Source organism: Pseudomyrmex gracilis, unplaced genomic scaffold (assembly GCF_002006095.1).
Source record: "Pseudomyrmex gracilis isolate BER0280 unplaced genomic scaffold, ASM200609v1 scaffold_87, whole genome shotgun sequence".
Classification (NCBI taxonomy): domain Eukaryota; kingdom Metazoa; phylum Arthropoda; class Insecta; order Hymenoptera; family Formicidae; genus Pseudomyrmex; species Pseudomyrmex gracilis.
In genome coordinates this window covers 6396-33983 of record NW_018020671.1, presented here as the reverse complement: position 1 = coordinate 33983, position 27588 = coordinate 6396, and the positions used below count along the sequence as shown (strand labels likewise).

The window sequence follows — 27588 nt, the reverse complement described above, 5'->3', positions numbered from 1 at the left end:
TATATCTCGAAGTTTTTATTTCGTAAGAAGAAATGTGAGAGCATGACTTATTGATACGCTATCTCGTAGAGAGATTTAATCGAGAACTTTTAATTTATAGACTGTATTTAATATTCAGCTATTGCAATGAAGACTGTTGCAAGACATTTTTTACAGGGTGTCTTATTTAGTATAACTATGCTCAAATGTATCACTACTGTGAATTGGGATTAATTCAGTATAAACAGAAAGATACAACTTTTTTGTTTGTATGAAACAAAAAAAAATGTAAATAAGTCTGACTTTTTCTACACATCTCCTCAATGTTTATTAATGATCGAAAAGTGACTTTTTTTCTTAACGACAACTGAAGTAGCCCCATTTTACAGTATCTAATTAGAGAGTAAACAATCTGGTTGCATCTACAATTATAATTTTTTGTCTTTCTCTATCTTTTATAAGAATGTGTTATTGAAAAATCTTATATATCTGTTAAGTAGAGAGATATATGAATAATTCAATTAATGTACCTGTAAAGATTTTAAATTGTTACACGTATCTACTTAATAGTCACAAACTAGTGAGCACTAAACAATGTCGTTTAGTAAATTTTTTTTTTTTTTTTTATATATACCTCTTTTTGCAATATATACACATTTTTATATCACTTTTACAACACAGACAACAAAGTAAATGAAATTTCATACCGATGGCTGTACATTTAAAACGTATTATGTAGGATATATATAAGCCATACGTAAAAGTACATACATAAAAGTTACGTTAACTATTGCAAAATTAAAAGAAAGTGTCATTTTGTCGTGAATACTAAAAAAAGAAAACAAACAACACAAAACTCTATCTTTTTATAGAATATTGACAATGTCGATGAGTCACATTATTGTTAACATTATTGTGTAGATCTGTTATTTTTATAAGTATTTTCCTAACTGCAGTAAAGATAATCAAATATAATTATATCATCCATGATTTGTTTTAAGAATTTACATTTCTAAAGAGATTTTTTATAAAACTTATACACACACAAATGAGCGAACAATATACATAAACTTTTTGCTGGAGCCGGTGTGCCTAGTTGTCTCATAAATATTTATGGGGCTACGAAATATATTATAAATGAGAGAATAATATAGAACTTTTTTATATCACAAGTATAATTGATTTTATACAGCGAAGAAAAAACGAAACAATTGTAAATATAAAAAAATGTACGCACGATTTGTTTTGTTTTTTTTTTTTTTTAAATAAAATTAGTATATCTTTTTATTAAACTTTTTTTGGATAAAGCTAGCGAAAATATATAAATATTGTACATATTAGGATAATTCATTCATATGTCATTTAAATAAATAAAAGTGCCTTACATCTTGCCTGGTAATATCATTATTTATATATAATTCTGTAAATGTATACCATCTTATGTGTACTTAATTTTTATAAAATAAATTATATTCGAGAGATAAAAAAAATTTTTGTGCACGCATGTGTGTAAAATTTCTACGCATATTAAAAAAATTATTCAAAATAGATGGAGAAAAGATCGAACACCGGTTAAAATTTATTGTATATGTTTTACCGCGTGAGATGTTTTGCCCGCGCGTATCAAATATAAATTTTTGAAAGTTTAGACCCGAACCCATCCCCCGTGGACACACAAATCCGTTTTATTCGCTGTTGAGTTGGACGTGACTACACGTAGTTAGCAAAACGTTCACAATGTGGCGCCGCTAACGTTCACAACGATTTCCGGTGATGTCTAGCAACTCGTCCAGAGGACGTTTACCGGTTCCGGTGTATTTAAAAGCTTTTAACTGTAAACTGCCGGTCGGGGTCGTGTCATCGATATACGTGAAAAAATATATGAAAAAATCATCGTTCTTTAATTAGATTATATCATATTCGTACAATTTGTTGAAGAGTGTAGTGCAAAGTAACCTATTTGTTGATTGTACATTAATTTACGTTACAGTTGAAAATGTTTTTCAAAGGTATTATGTTGTACATACGTTAGTCTTCTCGATGCGTATGGAATTTGGCACATGCTGATTTTCTACGACCGAGTTTGCATTTGTACTCTGTAAACACCGAGATATCAAAAATGGTTGATCAATTTGTGAAACGGAGCGCAATGTGCGATCTGATCGATTTAAACAGCCCCGATCTGAAGGGGTTGCGCGATCCGATGAAATTGGCGTCGCCGTTAATACCAGCGCCTGAAAATGTCGAATCTAAGAACTCGTTGGAAACGGAGAAACGCGAGAATTTAGTCGGCAATAATCCGTTTGATAAAGTACTTAACGAAACCGCCGAATACATCAGCAAAAAGGGCGATCCTTTCGAGATGATGTTGCAACGAGCCATAAGATTCAAAAGTAAAAAAGGCGCGGACTCGAAGGAACAGTCACCTGTGGGTGGTTTTACAGATGATTTCACTCCGATACGTAAGAAAAGATATCTCAAAAAGATGAACAAAACACTGGACGTATTGGATGAATCTTTGCTTGAGGATAGATTGAATTTGTTTGGGAAAGAAAAAACCACAACTGAAGAAGCACATGATGGTTTAAGTAAGACTTGTATCTGTGATAATAATGAAACAGAAAGTATCACTCAGAATTACAAAAGTGTTGTAAATCTCTTTGAGTTGTCAATTCTGAACCAGTCCGCAATGAATGATTCACTGTCAGATGTAATTCCCAAATGTAAAGAGGATGACGATGTGTTTTCTATTTTTGAAAAACAGCCTGCTAGTTTAAGACCGCTCAATTTTCAACGATCTCTATCACAGGGAGCTGTGGAATCACCAGTAAAAAAATCGTGTCAAATTATAAGATCACAATCTGCAACTTCACAAAGTGATATCAACAGTATTGAATCATCTAGCTTAAATAGAGGTTTCATAGAGAGCAAGCAGAGTGAGTGTTCTGCATTTTCTTCTTTGTCAAATATATCATCAATAACAAAATGGACTTCTGCTTCATCCTTGTCACTTGATCCTATGAATCACGCTTTCTTGGATAACAGTTCTGCAAAAACAAATCAAGAAACAACAAACACACCTGAGAATTCTACAGAAATAAAAGCGAAACAATACGACTTGTCAGATCTAGCAGAAAGACTTCAAAAATTGAAATGTGTTATGAACAGTACAGTCACAAGCACAACAGATGAGAATTCCACGAAAGAAGATAACAAACAAATCACAGATGACAAACTGATAGATGTTGATGTGTTTGTACCACCACAAAACACTAGTAAAGAATATAAAAGTTCATTTTCCAGTAGCTCCACGGATTCTGCTTCTACTGTAAGATTTTTATTATTAAATCTCTAAGAGAATTGTAATTTATTAGTCATAAATAGTAATTAAAAACTAATTAGTCATAAATAGTACTTATGCTTAAAACATAAAAGTTTTGCAAGAATAATTTCCGATTTACTTTTATATTACAACTAATACCAATTTGATTGCAGGATAGTAGCAAAGTGAATAAGGCGATCTTTACCGAGGCCAAGGCACTCGCAAGGACTTTTGAAGAATTAGCACTAAGATCAGATTCTGGATGTGAGTGTTTTATCAATAGTCAAAAAAAAAAAAAACAATCTTGTACACATCTTAATGATTTATAAATACTTTCAATGCTTTTATTATTTTTTTTAATTTTCTCTTATCAGCTATGGATGACGATTTAATTTCGAGTAATAATCTGTGGATATCAGAGTTGGTTCCAGCATTTGAGAATGAACCTGTGGTAGATGATTTAATTGAACTACCTGTCTCACCGGAAAAAAAAATAAATACTACCACTAAATATGACAATAAAACACAATTGTCTGTAAATAATAATAATAATAATAATAATAATTCGCGTGATAAATTTCTGAAGGAATTAGAAGTGGACGCGCAATTTACTTCTCTTGTTGCAAAACAGAAAATTATAAATTCGTTATTGTCAGATCTCAAACGATTAATCAATACAGAAAACAATTCAGAAGTTAATAAATTACTATGTGATCTGGAAACTGTTTTAAACGTTAATTGCGAAAATAACACGGAATTGTTGAGAGCATGTTTCAATGTGTCCAACGATCTTCAAAGCCCACAGAAAAGATTGTCCGACAGCAGTGAGAAGTTGGAAAAGTCAGACGAACCTAAAAGCGAGGAAAACAGCGAAAAGGCATTGTTCAAAGAAAATAAATGTGATAATGAAAAATCGCAGGTAAATGTAACGTGCAAATTGGAAAATACATCACAAGCTGTCAACAACGATGATAACTCGGTGATTGGGAACGTGTCTTCTAAAAACAATAGCGAAGACAATTTGAATATTATTAATTCTTCTGAAGTGCCTAAAACAGAAATCAAGTACGTTAACGATAAGCAGCCGGATGTCAATCTAGCAGTAGAATTGTTAGTAAATCTCGAAAAATTGTTGACCGGTCAAGTTCAAGAAGCTACAACTATTGAGTTACTTAAAAATATAGGAAAAGTTTTAGATGTTGCTTCGAATAATAATAATAAAATTGAAAATGTGACAAAATGTAATGAAATTCAAAATATTCGACGAACTGCACCTGTAAAACATTCCGAACTCAATCGTACACCATCATCGGTTACATCATCGACAAAATCGGCACATCGGCGAAGCTTTGAACCAAAGTCTAAAGTATGTGCGAGATTAAATTAAATTTTAAAAAAATCTGTTCTTGTATATATGTAACGTATTTTTATGAGTGTAACATATTAGATTTATTTATCATGGTTTATTTTTATATTATTTTATGTAGCCAGTTGAAAGGAAAAGAAGAAGTTTATCAGCAATTGATTCGCCGACCAACACTCCGTCAAAAACACAATTACGCAAGCTCAAAGAAACGTCCGTAACATTGAACTCAAAGAAGCGATTTTCCAGCAATCCGGGATTTATTGACAAGTTAGCGAATAGGAAAATCGCGATTCCCGAAGTAGCACGTAACGCGAAAAAAGGTACATTTACAATATTTTATTAATCGACTGTTGATCGTTTTACATTGAATTGCACTCACTTGAATTGATTACATAAATGTTGCAGAGGAAGAATCTAATATTAAAAAGGTTAAACCGGTTGCTATAAGTGATGTTAAAAATAAACTCAAAAAAAAGTCGGATGTAATTAATAAAAGAGGTCCCATGAAGGCAGTGCATCCCGTAGACTCTATGCAAAAGAAACTAAGTATGCTTGATTTGCTAAACATAGATTTACAAAGTTCTGGTCTAGCCTATAGCTAGACTAGAAATAACAGCTTCTAATTACTCTGTATGTACAACGTAGCGTCACTTGGAAAACAAGCGGCACCGTCCTCTCAAATAACGCCGCCGGAATCCTGCAAAACCATTTCTGGCGTTAAGATAATCAGCAGTACTCCCAATTCGATGGACAGTTATATGTCGAAAAAAGCGATGAAATCCAAACCAGTAGCTTCATCAACGCCAGATAGAGAAATCAGTAAGGCGTCAACGTCGGTTCAGTCGACGTCTTCTGACAAAAAGCGTAACTTTTCATGTGACATTTCGCCTGTGACCATGTACGAGAACACAAGTAATGTCAACGATGAACGAGGAAAAGTGAGTCCTAAAAGGTGAGCGCGCGCCGCAAAGCGCAATCAAACGCATTCAATGAATTACAAAAAAATTGAAAGGATAAAAAAAATTATTGCACAACACATCTCTGTTTCAGATTATCCAAGCTACCGACTCCGAAGAAGTGTACAACACCTAAACGTCAACAGGAAACAAACATTATTCCGAGACATTATACGCCATCAAAATCAATTTACGGTAGTAGTGCGAAGTATCAGTATTCTCCGCGGTTGAACAGAAGTTTACCGGATTGTCAGCGATATTCTCCTGTCTCGCAGAAAAAGTGCGTTGAGAAGCGTAGTCCGCTTAAGGAGAACAACGGTGTGAAAGTAAAGCCGTATAAATTGGTATGTACATGAGCGACAATTTCGAACGCGCTAAATTGACAATAATTTAAATTAAGCATTAAGGTCTATATATATATACGAGAGCCTCTGTACGTTGAATGTACGTGCAAACCTGCCATAGAAAATTTATATTTGCGGTAGTAGTTTGAAATTTTTTTTTCACAAGCATTCTCAAACTGTTGCCAATCAATTTAATTGCTTCGCATTTATTTTACGCGTAGATCTCCAAACTCAAGAGGCACAACGAGAAGGAAAACGATTACTTGTGAAGCGAGGCAAATCGAAAAATTAAAAACGGATGTGAATGCGCGTCGCCGTGATATTATTTATATACATTGTGAGAATTTAATCGAAATTAATTTGTACAAAAAAAAAAAAAAAATCGTCATCAGGAATACGATTTCCTCTTTTTTTTTTAATCTATGATATGTTGTTTTTTTTAAATAAAATTGAGTGCTACATATATATATATATATATATATAATGTGTGTGTATGCTGTGTCGCATGCATAACACGTTGTCACTCTCTTCTCCACCCGTATGATGCGGTAAGTAAATTTTGCAATTTATTTTGTTTTAATAATTTACCAACGTGGTGAATTAACACACACGGTAAAAAACAAATACCATAAATTCATTGCGCACCGTATGAAACATTTCTGAAGATCCTCATTCGTGTGCGTGTGTGCGTGTGTGTGTGCACACGCGAGAAATTGATCGAATTTCCAGTCAAAATCGAATCGGAAAGTTACATCACTTGCGCATGCGTGGAAAATTGCAATTCTCTTGGGAACACCTAGTTTCATGCGTGTGTGTACTTGTGATATTACCGTGTCCTTCGCGTTTTGTTTCCTTTTTATTTTGTCGTCGCATATCTAAACGTATGCATTTTATCATTCTAGTTTGCCAATAACAATTCAGTTTTGCGTCAAATGAAAAAATTCCTGGGCGAAGGAGATGATATGTCAGCGCCACGGTTTCGTTTCTGGATGGATATATAAGCGTTGTATCGTGAGGCCATCGTGCCCGCGTGGTTTCTCGTGGTTTGTTTTATTATATTCGTTAAAACAAAAATTTTGACGAGAATGAAATTAATGTGAAACAAAACAACGATTAATTTTACGATTAAAAAATTTAATAATTTTATTGGTTTCTCTCAAATAACACGCGATATTGCACATGGCGTGCGAGCGAACTAAATAAGCGGGCCGAAAGTGGGGCATGCAACGCGGCCATCCCTGCGCATGCCGCCGGTACAAAAAGTCATCTTGGCGCCTTGGCGGTCCTCGTCCATATACAACCCAGTCGGTCGCACCCGTTGCTCGGCTCCGGTTTGTTTTTAACGACCTTCATGGGACACGGCAACGCGCGCGCCAACGAAACTGACGCGCACGTAAACAAGGTTCGCGGCAATTGACAACAACAAGATCGACAAAGTATTTCAAACGCAACATTTCATTCCTCGCACACAGGTAAGTACACAAAGTCGTTTCTCTCTCTATCATGTTGCGTCGTTCGTCGCGCGGCTTGGCAAAGCGTCGAGTTGGCGCGCCAGAAGCCATTCCCGGCCCGGAGACAACATCGCGATGTTGTTTTCCGATTAAAAAAAAAAAAAAAAAAAATAAATAAAATAAAATCCGCTCGAGGTTCCCGTTCTTTCGCACGTGTTGCGCGTTGAACAACGAGAGAGAACGACCGTTACACGCGTGTACAAAATCCGACAACGTGTGAATTATTGAAGACGGAATAGGATGGAGTTCCGACACGAGCTCTATCTATCTCTCTCTCTCTCTCGTTGAATTTTCCTCTCGACAATTTTCCCAATTCCCGTCCGCTTCCGCGTAGTTGTTTTTTTTTTTTTTTTTTTCCACGTACCACCGAGGTGGGCGGCGATGTGGAAAGCATCGCGCGGGGACGCACACGTGCGGGAAAACACGGCATTAACTAAAGACGTCACGCGCGCGTCTCTCTTGGCGACACACACGCGTTTCTCCGTGTTTCCGATCTGCTGGTTGTAATTCTTTTCTCGCTCCGCGCGCTCCGTTCGCGCTCCGTAACCGGGCGCAAAACTCAACTCGAGAATTTGTGCCATCGATATCGACAATGTTTGATCCCGATGTGTGACAAATAAAATCGCGAGCGCTGTGCCGTGCGCGAAGCGAAAAAAGAGCGGAGCCGCGCCGAAAGCAGCGGCGGACACATCCGCGCCGGTGTTCGCTTACGCACACACCAAGAAACCGAATTGCACCGATACGCTTGTTCATGAGACGCGCGCATGGCCGCACGGCCGTCGGAGACGCGTGGACACACGCGCAGCGACGCCGGTCGGAAACGCGTTTCGCCTGGCTCCGTGAACGACTCACGCTGAATCTCGGTGGTATTCGCACAGTCGCCGCGGACGTGCGAGGTTGAATTCGAGGTTGGGGCCGACCGTGTTTTCGTCTCTCTCGCTCTATCGCGTGCGCGCGCGCGCGCGTTTCCCGGACAGTTTTCACCCGTGTGCAACTTCTCTCCACGCGCGACGCTCTTTACCCTCCCCCGTGCGCTCTTTGTTAATCGCGCGAAACAAGTGCAAAATTTCCTTGGTCGAGTCATGCGACCGCGATTCGCCGCCCGTCGATCACATCGGTTTCGCTCGTTGCGAGCGTGAAGCGAGAGGAAAAGGTGGTGCGCACTTATTACGCGCTCATTCGGCAACGTAAGGTAAGTAGGCGCGTACTTCCCCTTAGGCGCGCGTGCGAAACGCGTATCTCTTTTGCTCCCGGCGTTTACGTTTGTCAATGCGGAAAAACCGCACCGATATTGTCCTCGATCGTCACGCGGCTTGTCCCAGAGCTTGTCCTCGGCGCGAGACAGCGATTGTGTGTAGTTTTATATATATATACACACACATATACAGACATATATATATATATATATACAGCCGGCGGGTCCGTGGCCATTGTTTACGATCGCGAGAGAATTGGACGATCGGACGACCGTCACAGAACGGACGTCCGAACCTCGGACGCGCGCGATTGGCTGGTCTAGGCGCGGCGTCGGGCGCGCCGGGAATTTCGTGCAAGTTTGAGCTTGCGGGTTTGAGGTTTTCTGAGACATCGCGGCGGCGACGACGACGACGACGACGACGTGCGAGAGTGGCGAACACGACGGAGGGTGTGAAGCGCGCGTCGTGCGCTCTGCAGTTCGATGTTCGATCCGCGACGTGTCGGCGAGAGAGATTATCAACGCGCGCGCGTGTCCTTCTCGCTCTCTTTTTTTTTTTCTCTTTTTTTTTCTGTTTTTCTCGCTCTCTCTCCCGTTCGTCTCCGGTGGTGGTGCGATAAGAGGCGCGCGTATTCGAAAATTCTCGGAAATTGTCGGTTGCGCTCCCGATAGGCAGGAGAGCGTGCGCGATAGCGACGGGAATGCGATCGGCATCAACGCGATCGACCGCAACGCGACGTGTCGTCGTCGTCGTCGTCGTCGTCGTCGTTTGTCGCGCGGTGGTAGCGATCGCTGGCCGAGGAGCGCGCGTCTCTTAATTAAAGGGGTCGCTTCGGTGAGATATTTGGCGCGTTTCGACGGCGACGCCATAATCCGTACGCGATCGACTGACGCTCCTCTCGATCATTCGTAAATATATACACCTTCCGTTTCGATCGGTTTCTCTTCAAGTCGTTCAATCGCCGACAGACGGACGCGTGTCGCGTCGCGTTAAACGCGTCGCTCGACGCGACGCAACTCTCGGCACGAGGATCGGGGGATTTATCGCGCGCGTTCGCAGCAGCGTGTGCCGTATGTGTGTGTGTGTGTGTTTATGTGTGTATACTTGGGGTGTGTGTACGTGCGCGCCAGCATGCGACGCGATAGCGCGCGCGTCAGAGAAGCGAGCTCGATAGAGCGCGCACATCCGTCGGAGTGACGGAAAGAGAGAAGCGGAGGATTCGCGCGATTCTTCGGGGGCCGACGCGAGAGCAGACGAAGGCGGCACACGCAGATCGGCGTGAGACGGACGAGGGACCGGTTAAGCGTGTAACACGTACGTAAGTAGGAAATAATCGCGAGACAACGTGTCCGCGACATCCGCGAGGTGCGTACGGTGCGACGGTGGAAAATTTTTAAATTTGGACATCGCCGGATCTTTCTCTCTGCCCGACTTTTTTTTTTTTTTGTGCGGCACAAGACCACCGCGGACACAACACGGCTCTCTCTCGGCGCGCGGCGGGCCGGCGCGCATACACACGAGGAAGCACACGTCGAAACGAGCGCGCGCGTTCTCGCCGAAAAAACCCAGAGAAGGATCGTGTGCGGACCCGCTGCTCGCGCATCGGGATCGTGCGTCGGAACAAATCGTGCGTCGCTCGGACAATTGTCATTCTCGCGCTTTGTATATTTTCGTAAGGATTTACAATAAGTCGTAGTGATTTTGTTATCATTGCGTCATCATCTTCAGCATTGTCATCCCTAGACAGACGGAGAGAGAGAGAGAGAGAAAGAGCAAGAGAAAGAGAGAGAGCGGAGCGAAGACGTGTGTCGGGCAAAAGCAGTTAACGCGGAGAGAGTTGCGGCCGCCACAACAGCCGAGGGAGAAAGGAGGAGGGACAGTCGCGCCCCGCGTGCTAATAGAAATGACGAAGATGCAGCAGCACTCGGTGCAGGCAGCGGCGCGGATAACGCACGAGGAACGAATACTGGAGGCGATCGATCAGCTGCGTCGACGTAAAGCGCGCCCCGACGCTGATCGGATCTGCAATTATTTGCTGCGTAACTTCTCGGTTGATGCGCGCGACACCATTGCCGATTTACACCGGCTGATCGAGGTCGAGAAGGTGATTCAGGTCGATTACAAGGGCAACACAAGCTATCGCAACGCGAAGAAGTGGTCGCGTTTACAGTTGTTCAAAAATCGTCCGGAGGGCTTTCTCAAAGAGAAATTGAACACGAGCATGGTTTCGAGCGCGATAGCCGAGCTTTTGGTCGAGGAAAATCCCGATTATCTCGATCAGGGCGTACCCGCGAGCCGTTTGATCGAGCAACTGCTCAACGGCGTGTCAAGTCCGACCTCGCGCCGCGTAGTCGAGGAGTTTCTCGGCCGGGAGGTGGCGAGCGGCAATCTCGCGCGCCTGTCCAACGGCAATTACTCGCTGGTAGACTCGGTGGCGACGACGGACGCGACACCGCAGCGATGCGGCGGCAACACGCAGCCGTCGTCCTCCGCAACCGTCGCCCGCACCCTGGAGAACGGCAACGGGACGGCGCAGCGACGCTCTGCCAAACAGACATCGAACGGCACCGTCGGCAATGGCACCACCACCGCTACTAGCAACGGTACCGCCGCCAATCGCTTAACAACTGCGTCCGCGGAACAACTTTACGATTTCAACGAGACGGATAACCTCACCGATACCACCACCACCACCACAACTACCACTACATCCGGCTCGAATACATCGCGATCGTCGTCGCGACAGGCCAGCAACAGCCCAAAACTGGATCAGCAATTGCAGCAGAATTCCGTTAAGGAGGATCAATCAAAAGGAGAATGTCACAAGATCAACAAAGTCGTCATCAAGGTCGAGAAGAACGACGCTACCGAGCGTGGCGCCAGCGCGTCGCCGTCGTCTGTCGAGGTGGCATACAACGGCGTCGACGATACCGACAATTGCAACGGCTACAGTCAGAAACGTAAAGCTTCTTCGGAAGCAGCACTGTCAACGACAATCGTGGAATCTGTCAAAATCAAGCAAGAACCGATTAAAGACGAACCTGCCACCGTCAAAGAGGAATCTAAGAACAACAATAACAATAACGATGTCCAGAAGACGACGTCTAACCTCAAAAAGCCCAAGGCTGAGCGCAAACAGCGTCTGCTTGTAAGAACGGATGATCGAATGGACATTGAGATAAGATATGAGGATTATCAGAGGAGCATCAAAGAAGAACCGGAGAAACGCGAGGAATCTAGGCGACGCTCAAGCGAGGATCACGAGGATGAGGACGCCGGCAGGAGCTCCTCAACGAACACATCACCTACTCCGTCCAATACGAATAACGCTGGATTTCGCAGCGCTAGAAGAAAGGTCAGTCAAACATTCAAATTTTATCTTTTACGCTTATGTAATATTTGCGTGCAAAACAAATTTCGCAAAATTTGTTAATATATATTTTAAAAGTGCATTTTCTATAGATCAGTTCTTTTTTAGAAGCCAACATTTTGACGTGTATTATATAATTTGCATAATTTACTTTTTCTTAAAACGTAAGATTTTTTTACTTTTATTTTTTTATTTTTTTTTTAGAGAGCTAGAAAGGTATTTGACCCTTCAGACAACAATTTAGTGAAACGTAAACGTGGCAGACAGCCGGGTAGTCATAAAAACTCGCTGATGCAAGACTCGCAGGATTCTGGCAAACCAGCTGTAAAGGAAGGACCGTATAGACAATGTAGTCTCTGTGCTAAAGAAAAACAAGAACCTTTGGTAGCTTGTAGAGATTGTACAGTGCGAGGTAATTCTCTTAAATATATATCATTAGTTTATCTTTTATTAAGTTCGTTTTTATTCATACGCGTAAGATACTTATGTTTATATTACATGTTTGCTTGTGTGTGCAGCACATCCAAGTTGCATTTATAGTCCGGAGGAGATACTTCAGAAATCCAATAGCAGTTGGCAATGCGAACGTTGTAAAACTTGTACAATATGTTGTGAGACATCTGAAGCTGTAAGTTTCCACACATGTGTGATATATTGTTTTGTGTACAAGCTTTAAGTAGTGTTTAATCAAACTTTAATTCTTTCTTTTTTTTTTGTTTTATTACGATCAGGGTTCTTTGGTGACTTGTTTTGGATGTGACGATGCTTATCATTACCACTGTCTCACGTCGCGTGTCGGAATATCGAAATCAAACTCAAAGTGGTATTGCAGCGAGTGCACGCAAAAGCAGCAGCAATGTAAAGCGAATGATTCTCAAATAGTAGTTAGTTCAGTTAACGGGACGAGCAGGCCAGAGAGTCCATCCAATGCTCCCAACTTACCGCCAGTGCTGAGTCCTCAAGTCTCTCCCACTAGAGGTTCCACTGATCAAATAGAAGAGGATGGTCCAAAAGGTCCTATCGATCCAAATATTCCTGATGCGCGACATTGGACGATCGAGCAAGTGTATCAATATTTTGCCAGATTATTTCCAAAGGAAGCTGAAGTTTTCCGACAACATGTAAGCGCTTATTCAATCTGCTAGATCAATGTTTTTTTTCGCATAATTACACGTTGCGCTTGAACGTGTTTATTCCGTCTTATTTTATCAAAACCGTTCGCGCATTTTATGTTTCAGGAAATAGACGGTCACGCTCTTCTGATGATGACCCGAAAGGACGTGCTGTGCGGACTCGGTTTACTACTAGGTCCTGCTTTAAAGATATACCGACATGTTTTGAAACTGCAATTTCGTAGGGACGATCCCGAACTTTATTGGCAATAATATAGACATTCTCGCATGAAATCTGTCTTTGCGATATTGTACGCGATTGGATCTATAAGAAAGTTTAATTATAAATCAAGCACCGCAGACTTACTGTGTACTAATGTATTTGGTTAAAGAATTGAAGTGTGAAAGTCATTTGTTGAAGATAGTGTTCTAAAATGATTTGTGTCAACAAGAGAGAGAGAGAGAGAGAAGGAAAGAAAATTATACACTAATGATTTTTAATTTCATCTTGCATTCAGAGCAGACTTCAACAATAAGGTCAAGGAAGCTATTGTGTAAATATACGGGGTGTCAGAGAAATTTTGACCAAAATGTGAGTATACATATACATCGAGTTAATCTGAACACAGAAAAGTCATCTGCAATTTTGCAAACTTTGCAATATTTATTGAGCAATTAATTAATAGACGTGACGCAGTGAGTATGTGCTCATTCGGTCGCATGTATTAATTAATAATTCAACAACTATTGCGAACTACACAAAATAGCAAATGACTTTTTGACTTCAAACTGATCCAATGCTTTACACTTTGGCTTGGTCAAAATTTTTTTAGATATCTTGTATATCAAACGGTGTACATTATATTTTTTTTTTCTTTTTTTTTTTTTTTAGTTCGTACTATCGAATCTCGCGATGTATCAAAATATATTCTATGAATCGTGATGTTTTTGAAAAAACACTTATATAGTGGCAAAGCTGATTGTAGGACGTATTTTGTACAAAATTGATCTTTGACGGTGTGCGTGTGCGTGTGCGTGTGCGTGATTTATATAATATCGTACAAATTAAGCCTTTTTGTGGAGAAGATCGCAACGTACAATTTTATTTCTGTACATGGTACATTGTGCTATATGGAAGACGTGTGTGATGGTTGGAAAAAAGATCTCTTGCAAACGATCTGTCGTAAATCGCGTCTATTCTTCGTAGATGTAATATCGATCTTTACAGACGTATGTGCACGATTGTATACTTAATAATGTACATACACATTCCGCCCTTTTCACGCGCGGTGTTTTGTAAGAAGAAACATATTTTCTATTCGAACTGTTACTTGTTAATGTTACATAAAACATAAAGGCTTAGGTCTATACCTCTAAAATTATAGACACTGTTCGAATATATACAAAAAAAAAAGAGAGAAAAAGAAAAAAGTAACAATTGCATATAGGAAACAAGGAAGAGAAATTCGACTGATTATGTTTACGCAACTTTTGTGTGTTGGACAAAAATTCATGTTTTATTTGCAGATTTTACAGACAGGAATAAATACACATTTACTTGTAGCTCCGACATACTCTACTTTAAGGAACATGATACTTTGGTTTACATGTACTTTTCTATTATGCAATAAAGATTTTGATTTTTATAAATATATTGTAATATAAAATAATAAAATACGTAACGTCTTCGCGAGGAAAAACCTAACATCTAAACTTTTGGAAATACGGACAGACATATGTGAGGAATGTTGTGTCACACACTCTCTCTCAACAAATTTGTCATCGCGGAGAAAGAGATGAAGACGACACGTAAAATTTTTACCTAATGTACAATTGGAAGATACACACTAATACACACCGGTTTTTTTAACAACAAGAGATTTTAATTTAAGAATTATATAAGTCTTGCGAACAGGAACTCTTGAACATTTACTTTTTGTACGATATACATATACAATTATCTCTAGATTGCACGTACAATATCACAAAATGTAATTCAAAATTCAATTTTGACATTCAAGATTTTGTTTGCGCAACGCAATATAAATTTTTACGAAAAAATTCTAAATTATTGCATCAAGAAATTTCATATATGTATATGTTGTTTAACGTGGTACATACACTTACAGAAGATTATATCACACGGTGATGCTCTCTTCTCAAAGATAGTAAAACTTTTATTTATATATTGCTACCGTTCACTGTGTGTGAGATCATAAATGGCGCAATTTCTACTCGCTAAACAGTCTAAATTGTGTAAAATAACAATGTTATAACAAAACACTACGCATTAATAATATAACTATAATATAGTAATATAATAGTTTGTTTTTGTTTGTTTTTTGTTCTTTTTTTTTTTTTTTTTTTTTTTTTGATAAAAACTTTAATGAGATTTCAATCGCGCATGTTGTGTCACTCGGTATTGAAATTGCGGAAAAAATTGTGATTTTACACGGTTTTGTTTCCGACAATATGAATACCTGTGCGTGATCGAACCAAGTTCTAACATATGTACATATATGTGAGATATGATGTTTTAGAAAAATTCTGAAAAAATTTTTTGCGCGTGTATATATAAAATATATGTATATATTGTGTGTATAATTTGTATAATATGTATATATATATATATATTATAATTCACGAAGAGAAGGATAATTATATATATACCATGATTTGCGTGTGTATCCTTTTTTTCTTAGTACGCGACACAACAATCGCTAACGCTATATGATAAACGTCCAAAGCGACAAACGTCGAAGAAATATTAAAGCAATTCTATATCCAACATGATCAAAAACAAACTCGAAAAACAAAAAATCGTCACATATTTCAGTTTTCAAAATCCAAGATGAAAATGCGTGATTTTATATGTGAAAAAATATTTATATATACTTTACAAAATTTTTCTACAGATTTAAAATTTGACTAATCATATCACTTCGACGTATATATAAACCCTTTTAGCTACTTTGCCTATGACCTTGTTGTTCTATACCGTCATTGTAATTCAGTCCTTCAATGATGATAGTTTGTTGTGGTACAATAAGAGCAATTCGATCAAGTATTTTGATTATGCCATTTATATTGTCGCTAAAACAATTACGTCTATGTCTTTTTGCGAGTTTGAACTTGTGTTTTCGTTTTTCGTTGTACAGTAATTTATATTGATTTTAAATATGTGTATACGTGTTTATATAAATTATGCAATTTTGTTCTTTATAGAAAAGACAAAAACGCGGTGTTTTGCAATTATTATCAAAAGTTCATTATCTTTCCCGATATATATGTACTTCGAAAATCAACGGATCAGTCTGTAATAGAAGTTTCGCGCTAACACAGCTTTTGAAAAAAAAAAAATATCAATATATTTTTCAAAGTTCAGTTTGATGTCTTTTGTCTATTATCAAATAAGCTTGGGTAGTTTTCTTTTGCTCTTATCTTTATTACTTCGTGTTATATATGTACGTATAACACGATAAACTTGCATTAAATACGTTATTATCCATCAACTGCTTTAGACATTAGAGATCGAAACAAAAAAAAAAAAAAAAGATAGTTGAATTATCTCTATGTCGCTCTATTGTAAAATGCACTTTTGATTTTATCAAATTTAAATCACGGTAATCATTGATATCTACATATCACTGCATTGTGTGTTATGCTAAAGCTTTCGAAACAAGATACGATCACGCGTTTTCTGTTAAGTCATCATTGATTTAGATATTAACTTTGACGTCTGGCGAATAGGTTTCAGGTTGATCCAATAGCTGATCGTACTTGGGAGGTGGTTCCTTGTACAGAGGCGATTCGTCTGGTATGTATGTATGGTACAATGTGACTTTGAGTGAATTAGATGTGTCGATCAGCTTCTCTTTGGACAACGAATCATCCTCCGTGCATATGTAGATCCACCTTAGACAAAGTGATAATATTATGAACAATACTACAAAGGTTCCTATGAGAAGGAAGAACAAAGGCCTCAGATGCTCGGGTGGTATCTGCTTGAATATGCACTTAAACCAATCCGGACCAGATACAATCACAGGTGTAAATGCTGTCTGCTCGCTCTCGCCGGAATAATCAGAAGATAGAGAATAATCCACAGTCTGCAAGTGTTTAGTACGTCTCATATGTCATAATATTTTATCATTACCTTAGTTTCATACAATGAAAAAAAAAACACTGAAAATTAAATTTTATCTAGTATAAACGTAAGAAGAGATGCTTACTCCAACATCCATTGGTACGGTTTTAATATACGTTTGCGGCAATTTGAAGCCGTCGGAATCCCACCATCCAGGAAGCAGCTCCTTGCGCAATCCAGGATCAGTTAATATATCGTTTTCTGGTATATCTATCAGACCCAAAGCATTGGAGTAATAAATGTTTTTCTCCATACGCATGGCAATCGAGAGAAGAGACAGCAGATCCGAAACTCGTTGATTGGCCATAAAATCACAACCAATTCCACAGGTATAGCGATCTTCCAGATTTGTGTATGCCTCGGTGCACGCTGTGTTGTTACACAATCACGATTATATATTGTTAACGATATTCTCAAAGTTTGAACAGCATTGTTCAATTTATGTTTCAGAAAAAAAAAAGAGAGTTTTATATACGTACAGGTCTCACAAGCCTGTCTGGTGCCATTCAACTCGTCTGATTCCCATCCATGGCGCAGGTCGACCAGATTGAAGAACCTGCATCCTCGTTGGCAGCAAGACTTCATGTAAATTTTCTACAACAAAAGTAAACATACAAACATATCGGACTGATGCAAATACAAATGTTTTTTTTTTTTTTTTTTTCCTATACGTACATTTGAGAAATCAATGGACGTTTTCTCGCACAAACTGATGCAGGGATCCTCGCGGTTCATTTCAATACCGTGAAGCGTGTCACCGCGAGTTACCTCAACGATCAGGAGCACACCAACGATTGATAAGAGCGACGTAATATAAATTTCCTTATTGAGTCTCATCTTCGGAGCGATCGTAACTTTCGACGAGTTCACCCTCAAAAATAAACAATCGCGCTGATAAATCTCCTTGTTAATACTCCTCTTGTTTTTTGTGTGTGCATGTGATATCGACGTTCTCGTTTCGGGAGAAATTTTTACGCGCTGTTGTTCACATTTGTCCTGATCGCTCGAGCCGCTCTATAACAATACTCGATACACCGTTTGTTACGCGCGTCATCAAAAGTGTTTCTTGTCAAATTTTTGTCTCGAAACTCTCGCGAATTTACTCACATCAGACGATTATCAAGTTTCGGCGAAGATGACAAACGGAGGACGAGTGTTCGAGCGATTATCGATTTGATAATGGTAGCAACGAACGTTGCAGAAACTTTCTTCTAGATTGGTAGCAGTGTTGCAAAACGCGTGCTCCTCTTTTCGCGCATGTGTGTAGCAAACTTTATATAATTTATTTACGTACTCTTACTTCCGTGTTGTGTCAGTTGACATTTAATTTTTTAAACTAATAAAAAGATAACTTGCGAGTCTTATCTTACAGCTCGGCTTTGCCGAGCAGTGGAATAAATTTTTGCTCCGGTTTTTTAAATTTTAATTTTATTTTTTTTTTTTTAGATAAAGAACGAATTGAGAATATACAGTAAGCGCGTTCCAATACTGTCAATAAACAATTTGAAAGCGCGATATCGATATACAAATAACATTAGCGAGATCGTAGTTACATAAGCGTTTGCTCAATGTCATTGCTGATTCCTCTCTGTTGAGAGTGCATGTATTTAAACGGTGTTTCAGTTTGAGGATCTCAGATGAAACACCAATCTCTCGAGAGACATAGTAATGTATTTACAGTGTAACTTTCAATAAATGAATTTCAAGATGCGGTTTGATTTCTAACTAATTGTAACAATCGCGACCGTTCGACTTGCAATCAATTGAATAAATGAATTAAATTTGCGTTTCGTCAAATTAAAATATGAATCTAATCTCACATATAATAGAGTTGATTCTTCTTACGAGACGAGTTCTTTTACGCTTATCATTTAATCAATGATAATAATTCTTTTGCTCGTGACTCGTATCAGATAATCGGATAATCACACAATTAATTTGCGAAAAAATCGCGTATCAAGTGCGGCCTAGAGAGACTCGACTCGACAAAGAGAATTTCTCGTTTCTGATTGGTTTTCTCGCGCAGCCGCTCGTCGCGCGCGGCTTCATCATTTTTTGTCATTTTTCATTGGTCACGCGACACTAATGTTAATGTGTGCCAATGTGTGCGGAGTGACGAACAAGGTGATAAGATACCGGCATCGTTAACAAACAATTTCAGTTGACGACAGATTTGCGTTAAAAAAGATTGAGTTTCTATTGACGACACTAGAATTCTTCTAAGAACATTTCTCTTGATTAAATCAGCAAGGTCGTTGAATCGCATCGAAATAGTAAGTGAGCAATTACAAAACGAGAATATCACGTGTTCTTGCCAGCTGTATTTTTCTGGGCACGCTTCGCTTTTTCGAAGCAAGAGAAAGACATGGGAAAGACAAGTTCTTTGTGACGTGATCACAATTCTCTTTCTCTCTTCTTTCAATTATTTATTTGTTCTATATCGCAGAAACTGCAACATAAAAGAACAAACGTAACAATACACATATAGAACAGTCCACGTGTCTGCTCTGCCATAACTAAATTTAAATAGCAACGTCACGCGCGACGTCGAAGTATTAGAAATTAAATTGTATCACACACACACATATACACATATGTATATATATATATAGACGCGTAAATTTATTCTTATTTATGTCACATGAGTAAGTTAAATCCACATCAAAGTTCTCTCGGAGAAAGTTATGACAAGTTAAAAAAATATCGAAGATAAATGCGAAATATATTTTCAAAAGAAAAGCGTGATATTGTTATTGTTTTTATCAGAACAATCTATAACTTTCTCTTAGAAACTAACAATTTCTCTTTTTATACAATGAAAAAGTTATTAAATTGAAATAAGTTTTTGCATGTTTTAAAAAACGTCTATCTTTAATTGTCAGATATCATATTATTTCATGCTTTATATTGCATCATTCAATATAATTCTGTTGTTATATAAAAGGTGAAAATATTTGTATTTTTATTGTATGTTGCTAGTTTCGCTGTAGAGGAAGTAGCTAGTGAAGAGAAAAGCTTATTTATTGCAAAAAGCGTGAAATTTGTGTCAAACATTACTGTGAACCATGACTTCGCAAGGATTCTCCACCAAAGCTATTCACGTAGGACAAGAACCGCAGCAATGGACTTCCCGTTCGGTTGTGCCGCCCATAACATTGTCTACTACTTTTCAACAGGACGGTCCAGGACAGCACAGAGTACGTGCAATTTTGTTCGTTGAAGCCGAGAGAAAGAGAGATGTGGTTAAAAATATATATTCTCATCTTAATTGTTTCTTTTTTTTTTTTTTTTTTTTTCATTTTGTTCGTATAGGGCTTTGACTATTCTAGAAGCGGCAATCCTACACGCAACGTGTTGGAGCAATGCCTAGCAGCTCTAGAAGAGGGCAAACACGCGCTCACCTTTTCTTCCGGTTTGGGAGCAACCACTGCGACCACAAGTTTATTAAAAACCGGTGATCATCTCATTGCGAGTGATGATCTTTATGGCGGAACCAATCGTTATTTTCAAAAGTGTTTGATCAATCAAGGGATAACATTCACCTTCGTGGACATGACCAATGTGCAAAATGTTGCAGACGCTTTACAATCAAATACCAAGGTATTTCTTCGACTGAGAAGTAAATAGAATTGTTTTGGAAGTATTTTTTCAGTATTTTACTTAAGAAAAATGTATTATAATTTTCTATTCTTGTAGATGGTATGGCTGGAAACTCCGACAAATCCATTATTGAAAATTGTGGACATTAAGGCTGTCGTCCATCTCTTGAAATCTCGCCGTCCGGATATTATAATAGTCGTCGACAATACTTTTTTGACTTGTTACTTTCAAGTAAGCGTTTTGACATCTTCTTCAGCATCTCCTTTTTGTTGCGTTTTAGAAAAATATGTAACTATAATAATTTTTTTCAGTAAAAGTAAAAATTACGTAGCACATTTGTATGCAACTCTATTGCATTATTACTTACAATCATAATTTTTTTTAAACAGAAACCGCTCGAATTCGGAGTTGATTTAGTGTTGTATTCGATAACGAAATATATAAACGGCCATTCGGACGTGGTCATGGGTGCTGTGATCACGCGCCGAGACGATCTCAGCGAAAGATTGCGATTCCTTCAGAACGGTAAGCTGGCGCTATCAAATTTATATAATATTCGATAAAAATTCGTTGTGTAAAACATTCTGCGAATTCAGCTATGGGCATCGTTCCATCGCCTTTTGACTGCGCTATGGTCAATCGGAGCTTGAAGACGCTCGAGCTCAGAATGCAGCGGCACATGAAGAACTCTCTGGCCGTAGCGAAGTTTCTCGAGTCGCATCCTCACGTCGAGCGAGTGATACACCCGTGTACGTTTGTCGCTACGAAATTACTTTTAATTTAAAACGTTAAAATCTAAAAAAAAAAAAAAAAAAAACAATAAAATACCACGTACATATGTATTGTAGATCTCCCGTCGCATCCGCAGCACGAACTTGCGTTGAAGCAAACAACGGGACACAGCGGAATGATCTCTTTTTATCTGAAAGGCTGCTCTAGCAAATTTCTGAAAGCACTGAAAATCTTCACTTTAGCTGAGTCACTGGGTGGTTACGAATCGTTGGCCGAATTACCGTAAGTGTAATGACAGAATCATCGATGTGGAGTATATATATTCGCAAACGCAAATTAACGAATTTTTCTCACGTAGATGCGTCATGACGCACGCGTCTGTGCCGGAGACCATGCGGGCAGACTTAGGTATAACCGATCAACTAATCAGATTATCCGTCGGCCTCGAAGCGGAACAAGATCTTATAGCAGATCTTGGACAAGCGCTGATTGCTTGTCAATAATGTAACGAATTTAATTAGGGAAACAATAATAGTATGAATAATATAATACATATATATACATATATATACTCATTTTATATAACAGTTATCCGACTATATCAAAAACTTTCACGTTACGGAGAGTACACGTTTAAATATTTCTATATACTTATAAATTTATATATATTTAATAGGTATCATATGTATATATAATATTATAATATTGATATCTATATTGTGTATTAAATATTATATATAATCATATATACATAATAAGTATACGTAAAGAACTTTTATTTTTTATATAAAACAGTTTTATATACATTCCATAGTTCTCTGAAGTTCTCTCAGGTTTAGGAACACTGTATGATATACAGCAATAGACGATACTTTTTGCCACATAATATAAATTACTTGTCTCTCAATATTTTTGTTTTTCATCCGAAGAGATATGATGACCACGCAAACACATTATTTTTTATGAGTCAAATTTTCACGACCAATATAAATTTTTTTAGGTTTTTTTCAAAATAATATCTAGTTGCATGTGTAAAAGCGATGAGATCCATCATATATGTAGCTGATACGAATTACAATTTAGTGTCACGATAGACCGCAGAAAATAAAACACCTTCACTCAGAGAAAACTAAAATGCTCGGATCTTGCTTCGTCTTTTTTTTCTTTTAAATAAATTTAATATTCAGTTGATTTCTATATCGTATATGTATATGTATATATTGTTGCGAGATGCAATGTGTGTCGTCACTCGGTATACGAAGAGAGACAGTTCGATGTTTTATCAATCGACGGAAGAGCATTTGTTCAGGTGAAGATCGGGTAACAACGGATTGTTGACGCCGATTGTTCAAACAACGGATTCAAGCGTTCGGAAGAATCGTGCGGCGGCATTCGGATTTTCTCGCCCTCTCTGTACTCTGTTTACGAATAAAGTGTGTGTCTAACGTTCTCTTCTCTGTGTTGTCATTTCTTTGAGCGGAGCGCGGTAACGCGACAATTTTGGGAGCTCGCGATCGGTCGGTGAGAAAAGCGTTTAAAAAAATTCCGAGATGAAAACGCGCGCCGCGTTCTGTGCTTCTAAAGCACGAGAGATGGAAACCGAATTAGACAGCGATTCGTCTGTCGTGAGGAAGAAGGGACGAGTGGAAACATCGGTGGAATCCGCGGTTCTCCGTCCGTGTGAAATTTTTAAGTGATCGAATGAATGTGATTTACTGTGTATTCGTCGCTCGAGTAGACATAGGAACAAGTATGTTCGTGCCGATAGATTGGGCTTCGTTCTTTCGTTTCTCATGAAAGACCGAGTCACACGTGGAAGTTCTGTTAATGTTTAAATATTTTCATGTCTTGTTGTTTAAGTTGTAGATACTCATGTTAGTTTCTTTCAATTCCCGTTGCTATCCCGTTTCTGTCCCGAGTCGTCATTGTCGTCGCGGGACGTCGTCGCTGCTCCGGATCGTCTCGAAACTGTCATTTTCTTAGATTTGTTTCTGTTAAAGAAGATCGCTCACGATTTTTGAGCGTGGTTTTCCCAGTGAGTCCACGTGAATTCCCCTCCCCCCTCCCATTGGCTGAAACCAAGAAGATACCGAAGATATGACTAGAGAAGCTCAGGAGAGTAGATCCTCGAGAAGAGTTTCTTCGTCCAGTTGACTCAAGATTCTTAAACAGCAGCTTAGAAGAGAGCGAGAAGACTGGAGTCTCCTTTTGATCGTCGGGACGACGATCTGGAAGAAAAACGGAGCAGTGTTGCGAGAGTGATGTGTCGTCACTCGGTATATGTGAAGAGGCAGTTCGATGTTCCATCGATCGACGGAGGAGCATTTGTTCGGGCGAAGATCGGATAGCAACGGAATTGTTGACGCCGATGTTCAAGCGTCAGATTCAAACGGGAATCGGAGCGCGTTCGGAAGATTTGTGCGGCGGCTCCGGATTTTTTTTCGCGTACTCGGGGTTTACGAATAAAAGTGTGTGTCTAACGTTCTTCTTTGTGTTGTCATTACTCCGCGGAGACGCGCGAGACGTCGCGGCGATAACGCGACAATATATACACATGTGTCTGTGAATATTTATTTATATGTACAGTTTGTATATGAGAAAAACACTACATGCTGGATCACATTTTTTTACTCCTCTGGAATAGGAAACTTCATAATTAATTATCAATATAATAATTTATATATATAATTGCGATTGCACTTTGTTTCAATATGTTTCTAATTACTAAATAAATAGTACTTTGCGTTCTGCTACGAACAAAATACTGTTATGTAAAAATTGGATGTCATTTGTACTACCAATGCAATATACGCGATACGTTTAGGTGTAAATGACACACACACACACACACACACTCTTTCACACTCACACGCGCGTCTTCACTGATACATATAAAAACATCTATGTCTCGGAAAACTTCTTCTATTGCAGATTGATCTTCGACGAGTACCGTAATTTTGCTTTACTTATTCTGTCATATTCTTGCGCCCGATTGTACAGCAACACTCCTATTATAACTGACGAAGTACCAAGTGCCGATAATCCTGTCACCGGGTTGTTGAATAGCAGAACAGACAGCCATATCAAAAAAGCTCTTTTTGCGGTATTGGCGACGCTGCAATATTATTAGCGCGCACTCTTTAAAATCAGTTTCGGAAACGTGTTTTTTACAAAGTAACGTGGAAAACAACGAACGAAAAATTACGCACCTGTGTGTCACGGGACTGATGTAGTCCATAAGTACGTAAGCGGTGATACTTTGAAAGTGAAAGAACACCCCGTTGAGAAGGAATGCCGCGAATAATTTAAAGCTGAAGGAATGCTCCAAAGTGGGAAAATCGACAAGTAATATCGATACTGGAATTTGTACCACAATTGACGCTAAACTAGTATAAAATTGTAATTCCGCCGGTCTATAATGAAAAAAAAAAAAAAAAACAAATTTACACAAATAAATTGTTCGTTCTTATAAACAATCTCGTGCGCTATGTGCACAGAGAGTTCGATGTCACTTACGTGTACTTGAAGTTATCACCACTGATCAACATTTTGGAGTAAACGTTCTGCAGACATTCGGTTAGATTCGTGGCCATAGCCGCGATGAATCCACGAAGATCAAAACTGATCTCGTTGACGGAACACAGTGCCAGTCCGCCCATTACAGGTATCAAAGACAGATTCACATATAATCCCGTATGTTCCCCTGCGTAATTGTGAAATTTGACTGAGAATTAGTCTCAATCGTGTACTGTTAAGTGTCCAAAAAAAAAAAAAAAAAAACTCGCTTAAGTGCTTTTCACATATAAAAAATACGCAATTATTATTCTTACCTAACAAATACCTGCTGATGAGGACGGTGAAAAGTGGTGCGCTACTCTTTATAGTTTCTGTGAAACTTACGGCTACATAATTTAATGACACTAAACCTAGGACTACGGTGGCAAACCTTGTGCATCCAACTAGTGTCATGTGTTTGTAAAATCCTGGCGGCCTCATCAACCTCGTACTGGCTTTGTACATGCCGCACGGAAAGTACATCTGTATCAATCCACAAATTGCTGTCATCAACATCTGGCAAGCACCTGCATTTGTAAACAAAGCAGCAAACAAAGAATATAACACATAACTTAGCGTAAACATATACTCAACACGATCGTCATTATAATAATTGTAAAAAAAATTCTTGAACAGATGAGATCACAACTGCTTACCCAAAATAGTCGGATCACCTTCCATGTAAGACAGTATGTATTTGTTCAGAAACAGTGTACATCCGCTGAAGACGTACCACAGAGTGAGAAACAACAAAGCTCTTGGATTAAACAGACCGCCCTTCGTGTCGCTTGTCAGAACGATCACTTCCTCACGCTTCCTTGAAGGATGATCCGTGTGCTGCTGGCTGTCATGCGGTACGGACGATTCGTCGGAGTCTCCACGACCGGTCTGCGGATAATTGATACGCACGGAGTAGTTGTCCATCGCGCGTTTCTCTTATCTTCACCGTTCCTCGTGATTACGCGAGGCATACGGTTTTTTTTTTTGGTCGACACACCGAGCCGAGCGAGAAATCACATTTTTACGTCGTTCCGCTATCGCGGAAACTTTTTATTTCCTCAAGGCGAGTTTTCGCGCGTTTAGTTAGGTTAGGGTTAAGTTAGGTCAGGTTAGATTAGATCTGCTTTGAGGTTACGGTCCACCGCACTGCGGTTATCTGACATGGCAAATTTGACGTCGACTTGATGATGCTTACTTTATTTATACTCGCAGCAGCGACCGAACATTCATCTCGTTCCTCATCTTCTCTTTCCGCGTTCCTCACGATTGTTTGTTTCCTTCGGGATGCGGTGTCGCGTTTTTCCCCGATCATTCCACCTCTCTCCTACTTTCCGCCGTATTTCTTTTTTACGTGTTTGTTAATTCTGTCTTATTTGCAATGCGAATCGAGTCCGTATGACTTTGCATTTTTGCGCACCGAGTAACGCACCTGTTAACACCTGTCGTGAAGTATCGCGAATGATGCGGGCACGTATTTGTTGCCGATGAGAAGAGCATTGTAAGCAAACGACGTGGATTGCCCAATTAGATGTCACCGTTGATAACGTCGGACATGTAACACGCTTTTTTTCTACTAAATATAAAAAAGAACTTTATGTCACCGAAAAAAAACAAAAAACTATATATTTCGTTTTATCGGACATTTGTATTTTGTTAATTATTGTATGAGAAAAAGAACAATTACACAAGTCTATAATTATTATATGTATGCGTATCATGTTTGTTTTGTAAACAAACTTTCCAAATTTATGTTTACAAGTTTCCAGAGTTAAACTTCATTTTTTATGATTCTTATTAGGCGCGCTCGCAAAAGTTCGTTAAGTCGCAAATAGATGGCTGTAGCAGCGACTCAGTAATTCGCTTCAAGTTTTTGTATTTAATTTTTTTCTTTTTTATGCCTTACTAGCACAACACAGGCGCGCGCTACGCGCACGCTATTGTTATTTTTATTTAACGTGTTGTCAGTGAACACAACCTGTCACCGCGATGACAGATAGTATATACGTCTTATAAACCATATATAATACACATATGAGAAATGTCAGAAATAACGCATGAAAAGCAAACTCAAAAAATAGTGAGAGAGAGAAGTGGAAAAACAACACGTGACCAAAGTCACGTGACAGGGAAAAGAATAAAAAAGAAAATATAATATATATTATATGTAATATTCTATATCTATATATAATACACACACACGCATATATGTATATATACAGTGTCCCAGAATTGGTTTAACATCTCTCGTAGACAGGTAGAAGGAATAAAACTGAGGTGAAAAGTCCTATACCATTTTGCTAGATTTGCAATAGTTACCGAGATTTTAATTAACAAAAATCCGCGAATAAGCGTGCATCGGGCTGTCTTACGCGCGTAGGACAGCCCGGCGCGCTTCACA

General features: G+C 38.9%; 5 protein-coding genes across 6 annotated transcripts; 3 read left to right on the top strand and 2 right to left on the bottom strand.

Moving 5' to 3' along the window:
• The first annotated feature begins 1765 nt into the window (after positions 1-1765).
• LOC109855356 (MATH and LRR domain-containing protein PFE0570w-like) lies at positions 1766-6331 on the top strand. The gene is made up of 8 exons (XM_020429532.1): positions 1766-3307; positions 3475-3565; positions 3676-4667; positions 4789-4987; positions 5073-5213; positions 5313-5619; positions 5718-5967; positions 6189-6331. The coding sequence occupies exons 1-8, from the start codon at positions 2099-2101 to the stop codon at positions 6234-6236; spliced, it is 3237 nt and encodes a 1078-aa protein (XP_020285121.1). The 5' UTR covers positions 1766-2098; the 3' UTR covers positions 6237-6331.
• Positions 6332-9471: 3140 nt separating this feature from the next.
• LOC109855355 lies at positions 9472-15735 on the top strand. Its single transcript, XM_020429531.1, has 6 exons — positions 9472-9992; positions 10403-12029; positions 12249-12456; positions 12563-12672; positions 12776-13165; positions 13283-15735. The coding sequence occupies exons 2-6, from the start codon at positions 10578-10580 to the stop codon at positions 13427-13429; spliced, it is 2307 nt and encodes a 768-aa protein (XP_020285120.1). The 5' UTR covers positions 9472-9992; positions 10403-10577; the 3' UTR covers positions 13430-15735.
• Positions 15736-16694: 959 nt separating this feature from the next.
• On the bottom strand, positions 16695-18560 carry LOC109855316. Its single transcript, XM_020429449.1, has 4 exons — positions 17979-18560; positions 17783-17897; positions 17389-17672; positions 16695-17265 (listed from the first exon to the last, which is right to left on the bottom strand). The coding sequence occupies exons 1-4, from the start codon at positions 18138-18140 to the stop codon at positions 16876-16878; spliced, it is 951 nt and encodes a 316-aa protein (XP_020285038.1). The 5' UTR covers positions 18141-18560; the 3' UTR covers positions 16695-16875.
• Positions 18561-19321: 761 nt separating this feature from the next.
• LOC109855315 (putative cystathionine gamma-lyase 2) lies at positions 19322-22325 on the top strand. The gene is made up of 8 exons (XM_020429448.1): positions 19322-19576; positions 20283-20500; positions 20616-20903; positions 21000-21134; positions 21293-21428; positions 21500-21652; positions 21752-21917; positions 21994-22325. Exons 2-8 carry the CDS (start codon positions 20369-20371, stop codon positions 22136-22138), a joined length of 1155 nt encoding a protein of 384 aa, XP_020285037.1. The 5' UTR covers positions 19322-19576; positions 20283-20368; the 3' UTR covers positions 22139-22325.
• Positions 22326-22413: 88 nt separating this feature from the next.
• On the bottom strand, positions 22414-26735 carry LOC109855347 (solute carrier family 35 member E2-like). 2 transcript variants are annotated; one of them, XM_020429516.1, is made up of 6 exons: positions 26386-26735; positions 25847-26078; positions 25466-25717; positions 25152-25338; positions 24845-25048; positions 22414-24750 (listed from the first exon to the last, which is right to left on the bottom strand). In XM_020429516.1, exons 1-6 carry the CDS (start codon positions 26500-26502, stop codon positions 24558-24560), a joined length of 1185 nt encoding a protein of 394 aa, XP_020285105.1. In that variant the 5' UTR covers positions 26503-26735; the 3' UTR covers positions 22414-24557. The 2 variants fall into 2 exon arrangements, with proteins under 2 accessions (XP_020285105.1, XP_020285106.1); XM_020429517.1 differs by having other exon boundaries at positions 25847-26479.
• Between the last annotated feature and the right edge of the window lie 853 nt (positions 26736-27588).